The sequence below is a fragment of the Phycomyces blakesleeanus genome, assembly GCF_001638985.1.
Source record: "Phycomyces blakesleeanus NRRL 1555(-) unplaced genomic scaffold PHYBLscaffold_9, whole genome shotgun sequence".
In the NCBI taxonomy this organism is placed as follows: domain Eukaryota; kingdom Fungi; phylum Mucoromycota; class Mucoromycetes; order Mucorales; family Phycomycetaceae; genus Phycomyces; species Phycomyces blakesleeanus.
Genome location: NW_017265142.1, coordinates 292,935 through 313,955, shown reverse-complemented (window position 1 = coordinate 313,955; position 21,021 = coordinate 292,935). Strand labels below are relative to the sequence as shown.

The 21,021-nt window shown below is 37.8% G+C and overlaps 9 protein-coding genes across 9 annotated transcripts; 6 read left to right on the top strand and 3 right to left on the bottom strand.

Annotated features, from left to right (window-relative positions):
* Window positions 1-1,120: 1,120 nt before the first annotated feature.
* Window positions 1,121-3,364, top strand: PHYBLDRAFT_63867 (glycoside hydrolase family 125 protein; the record flags this gene model as incomplete). The annotated part of the gene is made up of 8 exons (XM_018441195.1): window positions 1,121-1,149; window positions 1,206-1,340; window positions 1,418-1,442; window positions 1,511-1,862; window positions 2,056-2,556; window positions 2,666-2,856; window positions 2,977-3,127; window positions 3,174-3,364. 8 exons carry the CDS (start codon window positions 1,121-1,123, stop codon window positions 3,362-3,364), a joined length of 1,575 nt encoding a protein of 524 aa, XP_018292223.1.
* An 804-nt stretch (window positions 3,365-4,168) lies between these two features.
* Window positions 4,169-5,283, bottom strand: PHYBLDRAFT_144636 (hypothetical protein; the record flags this gene model as incomplete). The annotated part of the gene is made up of 2 exons (XM_018431259.1): window positions 4,169-4,233; window positions 4,653-5,283. 2 exons carry the CDS (start codon window positions 5,281-5,283, stop codon window positions 4,169-4,171), a joined length of 696 nt encoding a protein of 231 aa, XP_018292222.1.
* A 771-nt stretch (window positions 5,284-6,054) lies between these two features.
* Window positions 6,055-6,584, top strand: PHYBLDRAFT_111755 (hypothetical protein; the record flags this gene model as incomplete). Its single annotated transcript, XM_018428235.1, has 3 exons — window positions 6,055-6,183; window positions 6,270-6,366; window positions 6,454-6,584. The coding sequence occupies 3 exons, from the start codon at window positions 6,055-6,057 to the stop codon at window positions 6,582-6,584; spliced, it is 357 nt and encodes a 118-aa protein (XP_018292221.1).
* A 349-nt stretch (window positions 6,585-6,933) lies between these two features.
* PHYBLDRAFT_144634 (hypothetical protein) lies at window positions 6,934-8,195 on the top strand (the record flags this gene model as incomplete). The annotated part of the gene is made up of 4 exons (XM_018431258.1): window positions 6,934-7,062; window positions 7,123-7,172; window positions 7,263-7,341; window positions 7,401-8,195. 4 exons carry the CDS (start codon window positions 6,934-6,936, stop codon window positions 8,193-8,195), a joined length of 1,053 nt encoding a protein of 350 aa, XP_018292220.1.
* Window positions 8,196-9,349: 1,154 nt separating this feature from the next.
* PHYBLDRAFT_124431 (hypothetical protein) lies at window positions 9,350-11,168 on the top strand. The gene is made up of 6 exons (XM_018428991.1): window positions 9,350-9,451; window positions 9,556-9,647; window positions 9,724-9,832; window positions 9,902-10,012; window positions 10,096-10,453; window positions 10,550-11,168. The coding sequence occupies exons 1-6, from the start codon at window positions 9,356-9,358 to the stop codon at window positions 10,972-10,974; spliced, it is 1,191 nt and encodes a 396-aa protein (XP_018292219.1). The 5' UTR covers window positions 9,350-9,355; the 3' UTR covers window positions 10,975-11,168.
* PHYBLDRAFT_186720 (hypothetical protein) lies at window positions 11,160-14,083 on the bottom strand. The gene is made up of 8 exons (XM_018439275.1): window positions 13,428-14,083; window positions 13,257-13,360; window positions 13,061-13,156; window positions 12,728-12,974; window positions 12,367-12,672; window positions 12,188-12,289; window positions 11,885-12,100; window positions 11,160-11,814 (listed from the first exon to the last, which is right to left on the bottom strand). The coding sequence occupies exons 1-8, from the start codon at window positions 14,065-14,067 to the stop codon at window positions 11,183-11,185; spliced, it is 2,343 nt and encodes a 780-aa protein (XP_018292218.1). The 5' UTR covers window positions 14,068-14,083; the 3' UTR covers window positions 11,160-11,182.
* A 266-nt stretch (window positions 14,084-14,349) lies between these two features.
* PHYBLDRAFT_144631 (hypothetical protein) lies at window positions 14,350-14,956 on the bottom strand (the record flags this gene model as incomplete). The annotated part of the gene is made up of 2 exons (XM_018431257.1): window positions 14,350-14,643; window positions 14,711-14,956. The coding sequence occupies 2 exons, from the start codon at window positions 14,954-14,956 to the stop codon at window positions 14,350-14,352; spliced, it is 540 nt and encodes a 179-aa protein (XP_018292217.1).
* Window positions 14,957-19,219: 4,263 nt separating this feature from the next.
* PHYBLDRAFT_63875 (hypothetical protein) lies at window positions 19,220-19,994 on the top strand (the record flags this gene model as incomplete). The annotated part of the gene is made up of 3 exons (XM_018441196.1): window positions 19,220-19,332; window positions 19,682-19,831; window positions 19,910-19,994. The coding sequence occupies 3 exons, from the start codon at window positions 19,220-19,222 to the stop codon at window positions 19,992-19,994; spliced, it is 348 nt and encodes a 115-aa protein (XP_018292216.1).
* Window positions 19,995-20,264: 270 nt separating this feature from the next.
* Window positions 20,265-20,954, top strand: PHYBLDRAFT_13635 (hypothetical protein; the record flags this gene model as incomplete). Its single annotated transcript, XM_018429780.1, has 4 exons — window positions 20,265-20,373; window positions 20,443-20,526; window positions 20,597-20,749; window positions 20,842-20,954. Coding segments are annotated over 4 exons (459 nt in total), but the record flags the coding sequence as incomplete, so codon positions are not given.
* Window positions 20,955-21,021: the final 67 nt, after the last annotated feature.

The following is a 21,021-nucleotide window of genomic DNA, read 5'->3' as shown; positions in this document are numbered from 1 at the left end:
TGTCTTTCTGCCTGCCTGCCTGCCTGCCTGACTTTTCTTCTTCTTTTTCTCCTACTGAATTGACAACCACTTACCCAGTCGACATGTCTAATATGCACAATAGGTTGTAAGGCTTATTGCCATGACAACTGTCCTTTGTGTACGTGTTTACTCAAAGTCTAGTTTGATAGAAATGATAGGCACGTAAATTGTTTGATAATAATCTGTGTACAAAATCAAAGTAAATAATATCAAATAGTATCAAACACCTAGGGTAAAATGACTAAAAGAAGCATAAGACGACTTTTAAATAGAGACCGTTGACCATGTTTGTGACAGGGCTACATATAATACTATTCTCTCTTTCTCTCTCCTCTTTCTCACCTTTCATTATTCTGTGAGCTCATAATGCTGCACACTAGACATAACAACCATCAATATCAATATTGGTATTAGTATTATTAGTATTATTAGTATTTGGTTTTTACTCTTTAGACCTTGACAGTCTTAATTCTACACTTGCTTCTTGTGTGCTCCAAAAAAAGAAGCAAATGAATAAATGTGGATTCTTGAATCGTCCATTATTCGCTTCCAACCCATGTGCCTCCCCTCTTTAAACTTTCTTTTGTATACAGCGTATTGTGTGTATATGTATGTACAGTATGTATTTCACGGGGCTAGGAGGCTATCTGTACGATGTTGCAGAATTTTGGGCTTCTTTTCCACGTCTACCATATACTTTTTTTAAAAAAAGAAAAGTATACATGTTGATAAAGAGAATTGTCTAGGTAGAAAATTTTGGGTGACAAGACACAATCCTCCAAACGGAATATCAAAAAAAGAAGAAAAAATTATCCCGCAGGTTGCTAAACAGCAGAAAGAATGACCTCACAATCCCTGTTCTGTTCATATAAAGAAACAGAATCACAGCAGAAATATAGATATAATTCACAGTGATTTTCTCCCTCTTCTTCTTCTGTACTTGCTTCTCGCTAATCTCCTTCTCTGTGGGCGTGTTTTTCTTTCTATTAAAATTTGTAGCAAATCTTTCTAAAGAGAAAGAAAAAAAAAAGAAAAAATTGTAATAGCTAAGACATATATACACTTATACGAACACAACATCGAATTCACATCATCAGCAATGTCAGAAGTATGTCCAGACTATCGAGAGTAAGTTGTATTGTATATAATCAACAGATCGCTAGAAATATTAGTTCAAATTATAGATATTCCAAACTGTTTCATGGTCCAGCAAGCGGAGGTCCACTTGGTCTGGCATTTCAACGACCAATAGAAGCCTGTCGTCGATTCACTAGTGATATCATTAATACAGTTATTGAATCTGTTGCCTCCAAAGTAATGTAAAGAAAGAAGGGTCTATGCCTCTAGTTTATTTCATTTTATTCTATTATATTATATTGCTTTGATTTATATCAAGTTCAATTGAATTGCATCGAATTGATGTAAAAGTATTCTTCTTATTTGGAATTTGTTACTCAAAACCTGTCGAAACGTTCACTATGATACACAGATCACAGATCTCGACCTTGCCCGTCTATTTGTTAACGCCTTTCCTAACACGCTCGACACAACAATCTGGCAGACAGCATGTATGAACCAAACAAACTGTCTGCCACTTTCATTTATCATAACTGGGGACATCAATGCCATGTGGCTTCGAGACTCTGCAAACCAGCTCTTACCTTACCTTGACTATGTAAAAAAAGATGTTGGTCTTCAGAAATTATTCTTGGGGGCAATCTATATGCAGGCACATTTTATACAGCTGGACCCCTACGCAAATGCCTTTGACCAACCCTCCAACCTTGATCTTCTAAGCCGACCGCAGATGATGAAACGAGATGTTGAAAGAAAACAAGGAGGTAATACGAGAATTTAGCTGGTACAAAATAGCTAAATAGCTAAATAGCTAAATAGCTAAATAAATAAGCAAATAAACAAATAAAATACCTGATCTATGTTTGGGAGGAAAGTAGAAAGAAGATACAAATAAACAGCATTGGTCAACTAATAATCATCGCTCAAACAAGAACTCATAAAGATCTGCTTTTTTAGTGTTTGAACGCAAATGGGAGATTGATTCACTTGGATCTTTTCTTGGACTTTCGTACCGTTATTGGAACACAACGCAGGATGCTTCATTTACAAACTCCACTTCTTGGATTAATGCAGTTGAACTGATTATTCAAACACTCGTCGACGAGCAAACGCCAACCTACATATCCAACCGATTGCAAACACCCCATTACACTTTCCAACAGCAGACCAATAGACCAACAGAGACCCAGTTTATCAATGGGCGTGGAATGCCGGTAAAGTACACCGGGATGGTCAAAAGTCTTTTCAGACCGTCGGATGATGCAACTGTATACCCGTTCTTCGTTCCCGGGAATGCGATGCTTTCTGTGGAGCTTGCGAATCTATCAAACATGCTCCACAAAACAAAGCAGCATGACAAATTGGCCTTGCAGGCAAATCAGTTATCGCGTCAGATTAAGAAGGCTATCTACAAACATGCCATTGTTCATCATCCGGAATACGGCAGAGTTTTCGCATGTAAAGTTTGTTTGAGCTTATGATTATCATTTTATTATTCTTTTGGTTTAGACTTGTACACGCGCATGCATAAATACACACATACATATCCATACTTTTTTTTCTGTAGATGAGGTCGACGGATATGGTTCTTCATTGATTATGGATGACGCAAATGTACCCTCTCTTCTATCTTTAAGTTTATTAGGGTTTGTCGAACACGATAATCCAATCTATCAAAATACTCGAAGGCTTGTTCTATCTGACAGCAATCCATACTATTTCTCTGGACCCCGAGGATCTGGCATAGGTGGTCCACATGTAAGTCTATACACAAAACAAGCAGACAACCAAACAAAAAGTGTACTGAAATTTCGAGCATTATTCCCCTTTATTTTCAAATTTTGTATTTACTGCTTCTTGAAAAAAAAATCGACGTAGGTTGATCTGAATTATGCATGGCCTATGTCACAAATCGTTAGGATACTATCGTCTTCAAATGATACCGAAATATCTGAAGCTCTGTCTATAATCCTACACTCTACTGATGGAACTGGTCTTGTACACGAGTCATTTAATGTGAATCGAGACAGTAAGCTCAGAGCTATATATATATATATATTCTAACTGATATCTAGATGACACGCCTTATACTCGTTCTTGGTTTTCTTGGGCAAATGGTTTATTTGGCCAAGCAATCTTAAAAATTGCAAAGGAAAGACCTCATCTTATTTTTAGGAAATCTCAGCTTTCAACATTTCCTACCTCTTCATTCCCTTTAATTACCATCAGAGGTGGCCCAGCGAAGATAATGAACAGACAAGGATGATGTGCCAAGACAATCTGTACCTTTTGCATACCAAGTTTTATTAAGCACTTATTTCAACTGTAGTATCTTTCTTATACGTATACGTATATATGATATCTATATTTTACCATTGTAATATCTCATCCCACACATCTTTGATTATGTACTTGACTATCTTGTGTATATTTTAATACGGATTTTTTCCCAAGGGACCTGTTTCCAGAAAGTAAAAAAAATAAATAAAACTAATTTAATTAAATGATATAATAATTGTATAAATACATATACGTATTATTTAATTTGTCATACCTATCCAGACTTCTTCTATTTTTAAGAAAAACAAAGCTTCAAACACTGTCCAATATTCAAAATCTGGTTGAATAATTTGAAATCTGTGATCTATAAATCTATCATATAATTCAACCAAAGTAGTCCGGTTATTTTTTCAAATGAACCATATGATATTTAATTGAAATTCTGTCACAATCTCATGCTTTATCAAAGTCATTTATCAAAAGTCAGATTTATTTTAGAAGTTTAGATTGCACACATTCAACTATTTGTTTTTATTCATTCATTTATTTACTTATAATATATGATAACCCTTAATCGAAACTGATAGGCAACAGGGGAAGGTAATGAAAAAAGAGGCTTCTTCTAAAACATAAAGAAATGCAATATGTGGGTATAAATATATACTATTCAATTATTTGAATTATGTTTAAAGGAGAATAGAAATATAGAAAGAGAGAGAAAATAAGTGTTTTTACCTGAACTTTAGTATATCGTGTTTATAAGTTAAAGACTTGTAGACAAAAAATATGTTCATTTGTTCGTGAAGCCGCTAATGCTCTTGTTGGGCATGTTTTTGATGGACATTCTTTCGGCGTCTATGATAATGTTCTTCCTTTTTTTGATTCTCTTGTTCTTCTCTTCCTTCTCTTTCTATCACTTTCTCACTTTCTCTTTTCATATCTTTTTCTCTTTCTCTTTTTCTCTCTCGTTTCTTCTCTTTTTTCCTCTCGCTTATTCTCTCTATGTTCTTCTTCGTTGGTATTATACTGGTCTGCTCTACTTTCGAGGTGAAGTCCACTTTCTTATGCTCAAAATAAAAAGGGCTGGATATTATATCTTGCTGCGTTAGTCATGATTTCTATAAAACAGCATTATCCCCCACCCCACCTCCCTTCCTTCCCTACACACACACACACACACACACACACATGCACAAAAGAAAAGAAAAGAAAAGCAAACAGACGTGTACACATGCTTGTGTACGCGTGATTGTTTGCTATAAATTTGTTCTGACCTCTTATCACGTACCACCCAGTGCAAAGAGTGTCTAATACCAGACCGAGCCTCATGGCCTGGTACCAAAGAGAGCGCATAAATACTAGGTCATCCTTGTAGAATACCGATAGATGAGAAAGCGCGTGGAATATCTGTGGAGTGCATTCGGCGTAGCCTTGGAGAACATCGAGTGCACCCGGACCTTTGTAATCGAAAATATCAGTGGGGTGGAATCCGGTGGTAATATGAAAAAAGGCAGGGTTTGTGAGCCCCATTCTTTGGCGTAACAACTGCCCTGTGGGCCAGTGGATCACTCGAAAATATGTTTGGCTGTGGTTGTTGACAATACGCCCAGGGCCTAGATCAATAGGATTCTCCCAGAAATCAGTGCACTGAGATTTAGCTTCTGCCAATAGTTGTCTGAGAGAGTCTGATTTTGTTTTATTTGTCATTGGCAGTTGTCGTTTGCTGGCAAGTTCTTTGCAATCAGGAGGACTAATGACTGTGATGTGGAATTCATTTCCATCGCGCTGCTGACGATTCTGAATATAAGGAAATGGCAAACGAGTAGAGTCTTGACTACCAATAAAATCAATTTTTCGGCCTTTAAGACATAGGTAGGTATATGATGCTTTAAGTTGAAAATCCATTGGGTAGCAATGATGAAAAAATGGTAAATATGTATGAATTAGAGAATAAAAAGAAAATGAAAAAAAAAGGAATCTTGAATCGCCATTTTTTTCTCTCCCCCTCCCTTTATTATAGCTGTTGCAGTCCAAGTGACTGGTAAAACTGCGACGTTTCTCTTTTGTTAAACTGTAACCCAAAAAAAAGTCTCTAAAAGTGAAAAAGAAATAAGAGAGCTTGATTCAATTATCTTTTTAAAAAAAATATAACAACAATAATATGATTCCTGCAAAGCGTAAACCTAGTCATGCATCACCTGCCAAATCAGCTAAATCAGCATATTCACCTTCAGAAACCGAGCTCAGTACATCATTAACATCAACTATGCCTACATATGGCCGACCATTATCCACAGCCGCTGCAGCAGCTGCAGCCATCAAACGCACACCATCAACGGGATGGATGCCACGCCGAACAAGTGGTAGTACACCTACTCCAACACCCAGCTCACGCCAAGGTTCAGTCGACATTGATCGGGATGAAATTCCTGTACAAGTAGAAGAAGATGAAGAGCCTGCACCTGTAGATCCTAGTGTTCCACTTTCACAACCAGCACAAGATGTTGAAAATGAAGATGACGATGAGAACAAAGAGGAACTTGTGATGGATATGGATGCACACATGCAGGCACAAATGGAAAAAGCAAAAGAAGATATGAAGTAGGTAAAACTCTCATCTGTTTCTATCTAAATGAAGGTTCAAGTGGAGTTGCAGGAAAGTGGTGATTTAAAATCATGAATTTGTTTGTGTGTTTGGGTATATATTTTTTTCATAGGGTTCTACTAGAGAATTTTACAGGAGATCAACTTCATCGTTACGAGGGTTATCGTAGATCTGCTCTAAATCGAACAAACGTAAAGAGGGTAAGCAATAACAAGGTAAATCAGGTTAATACATCTTTAATTCATTTGGTACTTGTGTGCATGTATGTATATATATATTGCCACAGTTGGTCAGTCAAGTATTGAACCAGCAATGCTCGCAAACAATGGCATTTGTTGTTGCTGGCTTTTCAAAGGTGTATGTAGGAGAGATCATCGAGAAAGGTAAATCCAATAGATTGTGGACTCTTTGAATGTTTGGAGCCTATTTAACCTTTTCTTTCTCTCTTTTGTAATTATGCATTGCAAAAGCACGCGAAGTTATGGAAGAATGGGGTCATTCTGGTGCTATCAGACCCGAGCATTTGAGAGAAGCTCATCGCCGTTATAAGAAAGAGCGTGTCAAGAGTGCCTCGATTGGGAAGAAGCTTATCCAACGTTAAAATTTTCTTCAAAATATGCGAACTTCTTTGGGGGTAGTTAATTATACTCTATTAAAAGCCATTTATAGATAAAACTCAAACAAAAAAAAATGCCGGAATACTACATAAATTTATACTTGGCTTTCCAAAAATGGGCCAAAGGCAAACAACCGTTGACATAATATTAAAACGGCCAAAGCCTTTTTATTTTTCTTTCTATTTTTTTCTATCATCATCATCATCGTACCAAATACTCTTGAGACATTTGCTAAGATATTCTCATCTCTCTTTCTCTCTCTACTCTCTTTCTATTTTTCTATCTATTTCTCTTCAATTTTATAATCCGTAAAAAATAAAATAAGCAAAACAAATGGACCTTGATCTATTTCGACCGCACAGTCAACGTCGTTATGTCCAATCAACCCAAAGGGCTTTGAAGAAATGCTGCGGCTGCATTCATCTGCGGACAGGTGCATGGATTTCTTGTGTTCTGTGGGCAGTAAGTCAATAAAGGAATAACTGTCGCTATTTTTTTTGACTTTGTTTCTACTGTTGTTAGGGCTTTTCATTGTATTTTGCTATTATGTCTTTCCAGAATAAAAGTCGTATGTAAAAATAATATATATATATATATATTATTGCCTTGAGAAGTTCGAGCTAAACACTGTTTTGTACAGCATTTTTTTCTTACTTACCCAGCGGTCCTATCATGGCTTACGGAATTACCAATCTTGTGTTGACACTAGTGTCATTCTGGGGCCTATTTGCTATATTTTATGTACGATATTCCAAAATTGCTCTAGTCCCAATAATAGTCACTGACATGTCCATTCTTAGGATGAGCCAAATTTTCTTCGCCCCTTCTCGCATGCTACTTGGGTGGGCGTCATGGCTGTTCTGATTGACGGCTTTGTCAATGTCATTATTTTTATCACTGTCCACTCTGATTATCAAGACTGGTGTATTATTGAGTCTGGCAATTCACTTATCACGAAATTCAATAATGCAAATATCAACCTAACTATCCCAACTGAAATTAGAACCCTAGATCTTTACAACTGCGAAAAGTTGTGGGATAATGAAGTCAAGTTTAGCTTCATTGTTATTGTTTTTATGGTCGTAATCTATGTAAGGACAATTCTTTCATTGTGGACTATCCGGCTTCTAACAAATTTATGTCAGATCTACTGGGCAGCATGTATTCATTCATTGAGCCATAAAAGAGCAGCTATGCGCATTAAAGAGCGTAACATGATGGAGTACAACGGGCTCCTACCAGGTTCTCTTGGTCCCCCACCTCTTGGTCCTCCGCCTCTTGGTCCACAGCCGCTTGGACCGCCACCTATTATTCCTTTTGACCCAAACTCTAACGTCATCATTCTCAACAACACCAGGCCTCGAAAGCAAAAGACGTTCTCTTTACGCCACCTTAAACCACGTCGTAATAGTATCCACATAGAAACCAAGCTTGCACACGAAGCTCAGATCGACCGTTTACGGGACAGATATGCTAGAGATCAAGCTAGAGAGTCAAGCTTGTTTGGGTTCGATTTTAAGGTTGAGGATGGCCATGTGGTTGATATGGAACGTCCTTTACGGAAACCCGTACCTGTACTATCTTCCAACTTATAGCTTGCTAGGCAGATATTATTCTTACATATATACACATATATCCTTCATTCCCTCATTAAGTAATAAAATCATATAACATCAAAGCTATATATTCTGGACAGAGCTAAAATAATTCTATAAGCATGTGTGTAGGAGTAAACGTAGATCTCAGAAGGTTTAGTTTCTTGGAAGCATCTTATCGCATTATTTTGTTTTATTTGGCTTACTTGTAACACGACTTTTCTTTGTACTTTGTTTGCACTACGATGACTCTTTTTGACGTCGAGTGCATGCTGTTTAAATCCAAGAAATCAACACTCTGTATCGGCTCCCCGGACCGGACTAGGGCCACCAATCAGGTACAAAAAAAAAGCAAACTGTGGTTTGTGAACAATAGATCACATACAGACATACAGACATACATACATACATACATACATACATACATACATATATACACATCCCCACGCTATTCGTTTCATACACATGTATAATTGAACTCAATTGCAGCAAACCCAGCAGGGTACAAAACCATAAGACCTTTGGACTTTTGGAGTTTTAGTCGATCCCCGATTTCGCGTGAGAAATGTGCTTCAGGAACAAGAGAGCAAGGGAGGGTGCCTATCCTTTGTTCTGCTCTATTCTGTATTTGCTTGTACGAGTCTTTAATTACAATGCTCAAAATGACTCAAGTTTTAAGTTATCATTATCAATAGCATGTAAATGTGCGTTTACTGGTTGGCAGTGTATGCAGTTGTATACAACATTAATACGAGCCCTGATTGGTGCAGCTGCATAACCAAGATCCAGTAAAAAGGATATCAAAGAAGAGTCCGCTCGTTTATATACAACTGGATGTTCCTGATCTATCACTTCATTTAGATACTAATGCCCCGGTCTCACAAAAAGTCATAGTGGGTACTAGTAGCATATAAATTTTAATACATCCAAAGAAAATAAGAATCTGAGGAACAATGACTGTATTGGTCTCTTTGCGTGGGAAAGTTTTCAACATAGCTTTAACCCTTTGGTCCGGCTATGATTATCTCTTAATTGAGCGGTTATTCAAGTCGCTCTATCGGTGACTGAACGTGACTTTTCATCTTCCAATCTTCCCTTATATCTCCACAATTATTTATCCGTTTCTTCTTCCTTTCCTTACTCTTTAGACAACTTTAAGTATGTTCAACGCACGCTTATATTCGAGAATTCGCATCAATGCCCTGGCCCAGTCCAAGAGATTCAATGCAACTATCTCTAAGAACGCACCTTTAGATGTAAGATTCCAAATCAAGAAGTTTGCTCGTTTCTTTTAAAAGAAAATTGTAACACTCAACGCTCTCTTTCTCTCTTTCTTTGGTGATCTACATTTTATTACTAGGCTTCTAAGTTGAGCATCAAGACCGCAGATGTTGTTAAGCCTCTCGTAGCCAACAAGGATCTTGTATTCGGAAAGACCTTTACTGACCATATGTAAGTATCTCGAAATATCCCCAAATTGAAGAGTGAGTTTATTAAGCTTTTTTATTTATTTATTACTATTATCCAGGTTGACAGCCAAGTGGAACGAAGACAAAGGATGGTCTTCTCCTGAAGTCACCCCTTACGCTAAGCTCGAACTCGAGCCTTGTGCTGCTGTCTTCCACTACGGTTCAGAGGTAGGTTCCCCCCAAAAAACAGTATAGTATTACGGATTTAAAGGTGCTGATTTTATTGAAATTATATAGTGCTTTGAGGGTATGAAGGCATACAAGGATAAGAATGGTAAGATTCGCCTCTTCCGCCCTGATATGAACATGGCCCGTATGAACCGTTCTACTGCTCGTATTGCTCTTCCTGTAAGTAGACCTTCCTTTTTATTGATATTTAAGCATATATAATTTACTTAACAATTATTATTATATTTATATGTATATAAAAGCAATTCGATGGAGATGAGCTCATCAAGTGCATTGCCGAGTACTTGAAGACCGAGGAACGTTGGATCCCTTCTGAGCGTGGTTACTCTCTCTACCTCCGTCCCACTATGATCGGTACCCAAGAATCTCTGGGTGTCAATGCTCCTTCAGATGCTCTTTTGTTTGTTATTGCATGCCCTGTTGGTCCTTATTACAAGACTGGATTTGCTGCCGTAAAGCTGATGGCTACTACTGAATACGTTCGTGCATGGCCTCGTGGTACAGGTGATGCCAAGATTGGTGGAAACTATGCACCTGGCTTATTGCCCCAGCGTGTAGCTGCTAAGGCTGGTTACCAGCAGAACCTTTGGTTGTTTGGTGGTAAGAAGATCTAACTATATACGCTGAGATGAGAGATAGAGGGGCAGAGCAGGGCTTTAGACAAATAATAACAATATTATTTTGACTATTTATTAGAGGACCATCAGCTTACTGAGGTCGGTGCCATGAACCTCTTTACTATGATTAAGAACAAGCAGGGTGAGCTTGAGTTGATTACTCCTCCTCTTGATGGATCTATTCTTCCCGGTGTCACCCGTGATTCTATCCTTAGCTTGGCTAGAGAATGGAACGAATTCAAGGTTGTGGAGAGAAAGATTACTATGCCCGAGTTGAGAGATGCTTCCAAGGAAGGCCGTGTGGTTGAGGTGTTTGGTGCTGGCACTGCTTGCATCGTCAGCCCTGTCAAGACAATTTCCTACATGGGTGAAGATCTCAACATCCCACTTGATCCTAATGACTCTACTTCTCAGGCTGGTCCTTACACTAAGAGATTCAGTGAAGCTATTATGAACATCCAGTATGGAGAAGTAGAGCACCCATGGTCTGTGGTCATTAACTAAAAAAAAAAAGAAAGATTCTTGGATCTTACGTGACAGATAATATACTTTGTTTCTTTTATTCCCTTTTCCCACCCGCCTTTTTGTCTTGTTTTACTATACATACATAAAAACATACACACATATATACATACATACATATGTGTGTGTTTACACAAATATAATTATAAAGAGGAGTGACTTATTTTGGTTTGAATATCTATAGCGGTATTTATACTCGTTTATTCTTTATTTTTTCCTTTTGTTCTTCAACTGCCCTTGACACTTGTTCCATGTTCTCTTCTGCACGTTGAAGCATGGTTCCCAAGGTATCCATGTGTGCATCTAGCCTATTTTTCACTTCTCGAGATGCTTGTAATCGTTTTTCGATACTTTCTTCTGACGGGAAATTGTGCATTTCTGGGACCTCATAATCTAATTTACCCAACCATGCCCATACTGTCTCGCCTTGATCACTTGCCATAGGCTTTTGGGCAGCCTTTTTGTTGTCAGAGACACCTTGTGAGTACTGGTGAAGTCGCTTCTCAACCGTAGCAAGTTTGGATGCGATGTAAAAATTGATGAGCATCATAGTGCACATGCCAAATACAATCAATTGAGTCGTTGATGGTGCAGATAATTGTCTGATGTATCTGATCGCCTTATCCTTCCAGCCCAACACAGGTTCTTCGATATTCTTTGGTGTCTTTTTCAAGCGTCTCTTTTCCTTCTTCACCTTCCGTTTACGACGATCAGCCTTTGATAGACCAACGTGTTTTTGTTTTTCGGTGAAGCGTCGGAGAGCAGCTTCAAGATCTTTGTAATAAGTCATTTGACCATCAATGCAAGCCTTTTCTATCGTTGCTATGTAGATGTATATATATAGTAATCAGATAAAGATTTTTTATGAGTTTTAAGATATACCACAACTTACATTTCAACCAAGATGACTTTGTGAAATCTACAAGGACACTTACAAATACCCGAGTCTTTCCTTTCTCTGCCCAAGTAAGACATGTCCTTGTCTTGACACTAAATGCACCTCCCGATGGAACATCTGGAGTTTGTGTGGTAGTAATTTGAGTGACATAATCCTTAAAATCTTTGTGCATGATCTCTTCTGACAATAAACACCGGGTAGATTTGGGACCTGCGGAAGAATAAACTCGCTTATTAATTCATAGTTATACAAAAGAATAATGGAAATGTCCTTTTGTTGTTAAAGTGAGCTGTTTACCTATGGCACCATTCAATGGTTTTACATAGCTGATTTCTCGAACACGTTCTGCTCCTCCTTCCCCTTCTCCGTCCCCATTCCTCCATTCAGTAATCTGAATATCTAAGTAGCAAATCATTAAAATCCGATCTTTAGAACATACTATTTCTGGAAATAGCTACTTGACCAAATCTCCATACCTGTTGTTTTCTGGACATCGGCCAAGAATGTTTTTATAAAATCACCCTCATAAAGCAGCTGAAAAATCTTTTCCATAGGACAGTCAAAGATTTGGTCCATTACAATAACAGGATAATGACTGTTGTTCTTTCCGCATTCACATTCTGTCTTGTCCTGAACCTGAGCTGATTTTTCTGCCGGGGACGCTGGACGTGGACGTGGGCCTGCTTCAGATTGAGCTCTCTTTCTTGAAACTTCTTCTGGTGCCTTTTCTTTTAAAATTGGCAATGTAGATGCAGAAGATATCGATAGCTTAGGAGGTAGGCCTATATTTGTTGTTAAGCTTTCTAATTGTTTGTTTCTTGCTTAATAAAGATATACTTTTTTCCATGAGATTTATATCGTCGTCGTCATCATCATCGTCGTCGTCGTCGTCATCTGAGGATAATTCGCCACTAGATCCGATAGAGCTGCTACTGGAGAATGTGGATTCTGATGTATCACTTTCATAGTCAGTCTCAGATACTTTTTGACCTTCAATAGGTTGTTGTGGTGGTCTGACACATCTCCATACGTCGATCAATAAATCATAGGCTTGGTCTCTCGATAGAAAAGAGGCAAACGAATGCTAAAATACCAGTACAGAATTTACAACAGCAAAAATGAGGGTTTAATTATATTTAAAAGACCCTGATCCAATTCAACTTATTATACCTTTGCATGTAATGTCGATATTTGGATGGCATTTGGGATAATGATAGCTGTAGATCTCTTTTCAATCTCCACAATATCAGAAACCGCGATAACCAGCTAATAGAAATGAAGGATAATTAGATTTAAGCCACGCGCATTAAAGCAAAAAGAAAGAAGAAAAATGTATGTATGTATAGAAGAAGAAAAAACGTTTTACATTTGTCACCCAACCAAAGATGTTTGCGTTGAAACAAACATGATTCTCGGAAATATACATTCGACCTTGTAATAGGATTTCCTTTTGCAATGCACAGCCATAATCTATAGGCATCCCAATAATTCGATAGTTAATTAAGAGTATTATCAATAAAAAAAAAGCATTCAATACCTTCTATTAACATGTCTTGTTCTGGTACGCTGCGAAATAACGCATGAAAATCTGCATTTCTCTTGGCATTTGCCAAATCAACTCCACAACTCGAGGCAACAGATCCTACTGTCATATGAGTATTAACAACATTCAGATCGTCGCTTCGAGGCGGAGAATTGGATGAAGAAACAGCATCTTCATATGGGTCAACTGTGGACTGACTTGGTCCTCTAGATCTAGTTGTCTTTGCTGGCGGCAAAGGACCATCATCATCGTTGTCTTTAAAAGACACATCTGGTAAAGGCAAGGTTGGCAAGTTTGTGTTTTTAGCAGTAGCAACTACAGGCGTTGTTGCAGTCGTTGGGGCTGAAGTAAGGCCTGTACCAACAGTAGTCGCCACGGGTTTCTCGGGTACTGCGACAGGTGTATTTGTAGGTAAAGGTGCTTCTTGTCTTTGAGGGTTTGGGAAATGGTCCTGGAGAGAAAGTACGCCGAGAGATTCTGATGTCAATGGAGTTACAGGTGCTGAATCTAATGGAAGATGGAAAGCACCTTCAGAATTACGACGAGGTGAGGATGGCTCGGTGACAATCGTGATCTCTGTAGGTCTCTCGCCAGAGATTGTATTCGAATGTAGTCTACGGTTCGTGCTATCCATTTTTGCTTTGTTTGGTGTTTAAGATAACAAGAAATAGGAAGAGTAGAAGGGTAGAATAAACAGAAGTACAGAAAGAAAAATGCTGCATTTTAGGGAAATACGAGTGGGCCAATTTCCACAATTGGAAATTCTCTTGATAAACTAGTTGTAAATGTTTAAGCGGATCTTTTTATATACATATGTATCCATATGAAATTGTCTATATATTTTACTACACCGGATCACAATTGTGGTGTAAGTATTCTATAAACTTAATTTATTCTAAAGAATTTATGCGTAAATCTAAGCTTTGGAAGCGAGAACTTCATCGATTACTCTGACGAGCAGATCTGCAGGCGCGGTAGTAAAAAACGTGCTTGGATAGATCTTGCTTCTCCATCTAGGGTGAAGCAAGATGTGACAGCATCCTACATTGTGGGTTTCATAGCCCATCAATTCAATTGTTCCTTGAACATCAGGGTAAGGCAAAGCACCTGACGGGCTAAGAATAGGATATCCGGATGCTGGGTCCATCATATCGGCCCACATCCCCAGCCCTTTCAGTCGATTGGCAACTCGTTTACCCCAGTCAACAAACTATATAAATATATATATAAATATAAATATAAAGAAAACTTCAAAATGTATATTTTTAGCCTATTACCAAATCAAGTTTCTCATCCCTTTCACGGTTAATCTCTGGAGTACTGGCAGCCATGTCATGGAAGCACTTTTGGATTACAGGTACAACCAAGAGCTCTTTGCGTTGCTTTACTGACATATTAGGAAATATAGGTTCAAGCTCTTTTGAGAACCGAGGTGATGGCGAGTAGATTGCATATTCGAATTCGGATGAGTCATAGGTGAATCGAGTTGGTGGTTGAAGACAAGGTGATTTGTTGCGTGACATTCGAGGACAATCAAATCAATAGGAATGAAAAAAAATTGATGTTTATGTATATGTATGTATATATATATATATATATTTGTGAAGGGAAAGAAAAGAAAGAGATCAAATTAAAAAGGGGAGGAGAGTGACCTAGGTAATAAAGTTTTCAGTTTTTTTTTATCGGTGTCTTGGTGCTTCTTTAAATTCATAGAAATGAGGCGCCAGTTCAGCCAACCAGTCAGGGTCAATCACAGTCAAGTCATGCATATAGGCTTGGTTTGTCTCTACGACTTCATGAAACACGACGCATTTTGGATTACGATTAAATAGTACGGAATTAGGATGAATGCTCAACAGCACATTGTCTCGTACTGTTCTAAAATTCCCACTGCCATCGGGCTCTGCAATTGCTGCTTGTGAAAAGTAACCAGCCGTCAAGCACCGGCGAATAGCCTTGCTTGCATCTTCCCTACCCTGGTCGTTTGCAGGAAACTGACGGATGGCACTCACCAAAGGCACGTTGAAGCGTTTAAGATACCTAATAAGTTGTTGGCGGATACTGATGGCACGCGACAATGCTTTGAAGTTCAAGAGACGGTCATGGCACCACTTGCCAGACTTGTTACCCTTGTTTACAAACGCATTGTACACATTCAACAGACTGAGATGATCACCATCTTCCACCCAAAACTTGCGACGGGCTTCCATCACAAGTTCCTTTGGTAACCGTGACTGAACCCATATGTCCTGGACAGATAGCATGGCTGCAATTGTTACAATCTCCTCACTGCATTTAAACTCTCCTGACGCTAACAGGATCTTTCCAAGCATAGGATCAACCGGAAACTCGGCAAGCTGCTCACCAAGGGGTAGAGTAAGCTCTCCGACATCATTAATGGCTTTTAGTGAATATAACAGTTCAAGTGCACGGATCATGAGTTCTGCAGGGGGAGGTGTCAAAAAGTCAAATCGGAGAACATTTGCAATTCCAATCGCCTTCAGCTGCAGGATAACAGGTGCGAGGTTACTCCTGATTTTTGGTATAAGTATATCAATAATCACATATACGCTACATCTCAGTTTGTTTTACCGCTGGATTTCAGGAATGCTAGTATCTCGAAGACCACGGTAAGTTTCTTCGGTGTATAGCCGAAATGTCTTTCCAGGTCTCACACGTCCAGAGCGACCTGCACGTTGGAGAGCAGAAGCCTTGGAAACAGGTGTTACTACTAAAGCCTCCATGCCTGTCTTTGGATTGTAAGCGCGGACCTAAACGTGTGTTTGCTTTTTTTTAGAAACTCTTACTCTCAATAAATATATATACGTGTGTGTATTTATGTCGTCCTTACTTTGACAAACCCACAGTCAATCACGTATACAATATCTGGGAGTGTAACAGAAGCTTCTGCGATATTGGTCGAAACTATCACTTTTCTTGTGTTGTGAGGTGTGGGTTTAAAAACTGAAAGCTGCTCTTCTGCTGTTAGCCCAGCATACAAAGGCAATGGCATCAACTCCTTATACTTTGAAGGCAGTCTAATTGTAGTGTAAGATGATGCTTTTGTGGTTATATTTTCAACTTACGTCTTGGATCTCTCGTAAAGCTCGGATACAATTGTGTCTACTTCGTCCCGGCCAGTCATAAATATCAAGACATCTCCCGAAGGCTCCTGTTAAAGTCCCTTGGTCAATTAATACACCGTTAGTTGACATGAGATAAAAACAAACCTGTGTGTGAATATCAAATACGGTTTGGATGGCCTTTTCGACATAGTCGGACACAGGTTCATCTGTGTACATAATGTCCACTGGGTGCATACGGCCTTCTAATGAAATTATGGATGCTGTATCCTTGCTTTTATCCTTGGATGTATTGCGATTAAAAAATCGATAAAATGCTTCAGCATCCAGAGTAGCAGATGAGATTATCACCCGTAAATCAGGCCGGGTCTTTTGAATTCTGCAGATTTTCGTTAAATCGAGATTTCTTAATTGTACACCTTTTGAAATATCACTTACTTCTTTATAACACCTAACAATATATCTGTGTACAGACTACGTTCATGCGCTTCATCAATCATAATTACGCTGTACTTTGTAAGAAGGGGGTCGATCATTATCTCACGGAATAGCATTCCGTCTGTCATGTACTTGATACGAGTCTGGGACGATGTCTGATCATCGAATCGGATCAAATATCCAACCTCTCCACCCAAGCGACAATTTCTCTCTTCGCACACGCGTAGGGAAACCGATGTGGCAGCAATTCTACGTGGCTGATCATAGTACATTTAAGATCCCCACACTTGTAATTAGGATTCTAATTTTTTAATGGTAATTACCTGTGTGCAGGCTACTTGTTTGCCATTACGTGTCCATCCTGCTTCATCCAGATATTGTGGGATTTCTAAGTAGAATCTTTAAGTGAATTAACTTTCTACAGAGTACATTTTTAAAATGCAAATGATCTTACGGGTCGTTTTTCCAGATCCTGTCTGACCCACCACAATTACAGTCTGGAAAATTTCTACAAGATAAAGTAGTTCTTTACCTGTGTGTTTATTTTAGTATCATTAATCAGTAAAAATCCAAGTTATATATATTGCTGCACTCACGTAGCTTGAATACTGGAAGACGTTCTCGTTGTTGCTGAATGGACAAGTGGTGAAACTGGGCTTCTGCATGGGCAATTACGGTTGCATTCGTTTCATTCTCAGTATCACGATCGACAGCACTGCCTAAGAAAATAAGAGAGAATGAGCTTTGTGGATCAGTACTGGGGAACTTTTTGTAATGATTTGTATGTTATTATTATTACCAGGCGCAACAGTTCCAGGTTTCCAGAATGACATGGTGAACTTGTCCCTCTTTTCTTTTTTGGCAAGTTCAGTTGCTTGGTCTAATAAGATATTGTGATGCGGGTTATGAAACTTTTTCTCCAAAAATAATAAACTTGCTGGATTTTCCCAAAGAATGGGCGCTATTTTACATACAATTTAGTATTATTTTTTACATTATTAAACTAGCTTAATGCATATATAACTCTATTACATGCTCGTAATAGGCAGACAGTCTATTGTATTTTAACTATAGAAAAGGATAGTCTAGTGTACGAGAGCCTTATCAATACTTCTTTTAGCAGTTATTATTCTGCCAAGTTTGTCAACACGTGCCTCGTATATATACATATATCTAATAGGTATGTTACTTTTTTTTCAAGAGATCTTTGGAACTTGGACTTATACTTTCTTTTAATGCATCTACTATAATTTGAAGCATTCTTATTTTTCTATACGAATAAGATCTAATTTGAACAGATTCCAAGCCGGCAAAATTTAAGCTGTTAAAGATAGTCAAACTGAAAAGCTTAATAAATTTAACCAACGTATTGGCTATTCAGACATTTTAATCAAATACAAATACTATTTGTTCGAATTTGCTTATTTCATCTAACTTCACCTAAGATTATTTTTCGTTTTATTGACTAAATTTCTTTTATATTAAGCAAATATACTTATAGCTAGTACTGGTGACAAAGTTGAATTCACCCATCACAACAGTAATACCAGCAAAACTGCTGTAGATAAGTTCTTGTTTATGCAAATATAATTTCCAACAATGAGTCGATATTTACATCTTTAGCGCTAACATATTATACAAACAATAATAAGTATCCAATTTCTCGGATCTGCTTTAACATCAGAAAAAAAAATGCTACAGTACAAATATCACATTTTATCTTTGAAAACCCAAGACTTTTTCTTATTATTATTCCATAGAGCTAATAAAAATTTAAAGTATTGTATCAATCGACCAAATTATGTCTTGTGGAAATCAAATCTTGACTCTGTAGGATCCGCAATAATCAATTGTAATAAAATATCTGCCAGAATATATGGCTTACTAGAATAGCAACAGATGTGTTGCGTGTATAAAAGAAAGTTATGCCAATTTCACCATAAATGTTAATGTGCATGCTTTTTTTTAGACAGCTACAAAACCTGTGTGACAATCTCCGGGTTTTTGCTATGAAAGTCAACCGATTCTTTTATAATATAAAATATAAAATATTCTAGGCATCTTCTTGGTAAAGCGAGTTTACCTTTATGCAAAAAATGGGATATCACATTAATTATATCATTAAGATTGAAAAATATTAATTCGAGCCAGTATATATGAATTTACAAAATCTGGTGATAAGTGGTTCATGTTTAAACTCTGGGTTTGACTATTGAATTATATATATGTAAAATAAAGTAGGTACCTTAATCGTATAGATTCAAAATGCGTATAAAACCGAGAATATTACCGAACTTGAATGAGAAGTTCTATTTTTCTAATGCTAAAAATCGTGTAATAAAAATGCTTGGAATGAACACAAAGTTTCGACAACCCAAGTACAATAGTATAAAGAGAATAAATGTCTTTTTTAAAAAGACAAGCCGTTTTTAGGACTCCACTTGATTTTCAAAAGTGCATCGATCGCTTCAGGATCTGAGCAAGTGTGCCTGATATATAGAAAAACAAATCCGTACCTTATCGCTTACACTTGGAATTCATCTAGAATTTACAAAATTGGGAAATAGTATTTGGATAAGGCCTTGAGCTGATTCCTGCTGGTCAAATTGAATATATGCTTTCAATCCAAAGTATATTTGTGAGCTTTCCTAAGATATAGTATACTAACATTCGATACATTACTAAATAACGAGTATTAAAAAAACCAACAGTATTACACTGGTTTAGAACAAAGAAGAAATCCAATAGACTTACTTATCAGATAACTTCAAGGTGGAATAAGAAACGACACTTGCTGTTTCTATTGGTGCAAAGCAAGAATACTATTTATAACAAAGACATTGATATGTTTCTTATAAAATCTGGTTGGGCAGTAATGTAAATGCGGGTTTTGCAACAGCTGCAAAGAGAAAATGGCGATCGATTGTAACACCCTGGGATTTTGACTTTCTCTAGACAGATTGGAGAACAACGACTACAGCTTTCCTTCAGCATCGAAGTATCACACGGAGTTCTATTAGCACTTTCGTGTAACGAGTGAGAAAATAAAATTAGGCACCCCTATTTTCTTTTGCTTCTTGACAAAATTAGGCAACCTGTCTAGCCATTTAACATGGGAAATTCACAATCGATTGGACGTGTTGTCGAGGAAGGTGTCCAGATTTATCAAGCTGTTAAACAGCAACAACAACAACAGCAACAGCAACAGCAAAACCAACAAAACCAACAACATCAACAATATCAACAACATTCGTTCAATGGTTACCAACCTTCGGAATCACCTTACCATCAACCTGATTCAGGGGACGACGATTCTGAATATACTCGACTTCGAGAAATGGCCCACCAAGAGGCTGAAAAAAGAAACGACTGCTATGCAAGAAGCAAAGTAGCTTATCAAAACGGCGACGGTGGTCTAGGTACGCTTAAAGATATATTTTACCAATAAGCATGGCTCCTTACTTCATTGTACTATTTACACTGTCTAGCTAAACAGCTGTCTAACCAAGGCCATCAACATGACAATACTATGAATCGCTACAACAATCAAGCTGCTGATTATATCTATAAATGTAATTATATAACACAATATCATGTTTTAAAAAATGTGCCTTTTTTTTCTTAACATATGTCAATGGATAGTAAAAAATCAAGGGCGATCTCCAACCGAGATTGATCTTCATGGGTTGTTTGTAAAAGAAGCGTCGGCGCGAGTAGAAGAAGCCATTAAGCGGTGTGAGCGTGAGAACTATGATCATTTGATTATTATTGTTGGAAAAGGGCTTCACAGCACAGGTATTTTCTATTTTCTATTTTTATTATTTACAACAGATAAAGGTCAACCATTTTTTAAAAAATTATGACTGACAAAAAGAAATTGCACTTAGGCAATATTGCAAAACTGAAGCCTGCAATTTTGGACCTTGTAAAGCGCTATAATGTTCATGTTGAACCTAATAAGCCAAACCCAGGATGTCTTTTTGTTGAGTTTGGCAAGGGTACTGGAGACATGTCCTGGCTCGATCGCCTTTCAGACAAGATGGCTAGCAAGGAATGTACCATTATGT

Bases quoted from the DNA above. Each gene is read 5' to 3' on its own strand.
- PHYBLDRAFT_124431 (XM_018428991.1), top strand. From the start codon at position 9,356: ATGTTCAACGCACGCTTATATTCGAGAATTCGCATCAATGCCCTGGCC. The intron at 9,833-9,901 runs GTAGGTTCCCCC...GAAATTATATAG, and splicing joins TCTTCCACTACGGTTCAGAG to TGCTTTGAGGGTATGAAGGC. The intron at 10,454-10,549 runs GTAAGAAGATCT...ACTATTTATTAG, and splicing joins GAACCTTTGGTTGTTTGGTG to AGGACCATCAGCTTACTGAG.
- PHYBLDRAFT_186720 (XM_018439275.1), bottom strand. From the start codon at position 14,067: ATGGATAGCACGAACCGTAGACTACATTCGAATACAATCTCTGGCGAG. The intron at 13,361-13,427 runs GTATTGAATGCT...GGATGCCTATAG, and splicing joins ACAAGACATGTTAATAGAAG to ATTATGGCTGTGCATTGCAA. The intron at 11,815-11,884 runs GTAAGTTGTGGT...ACATCTACATAG, and splicing joins AAAGTCATCTTGGTTGAAAT to CAACGATAGAAAAGGCTTGC.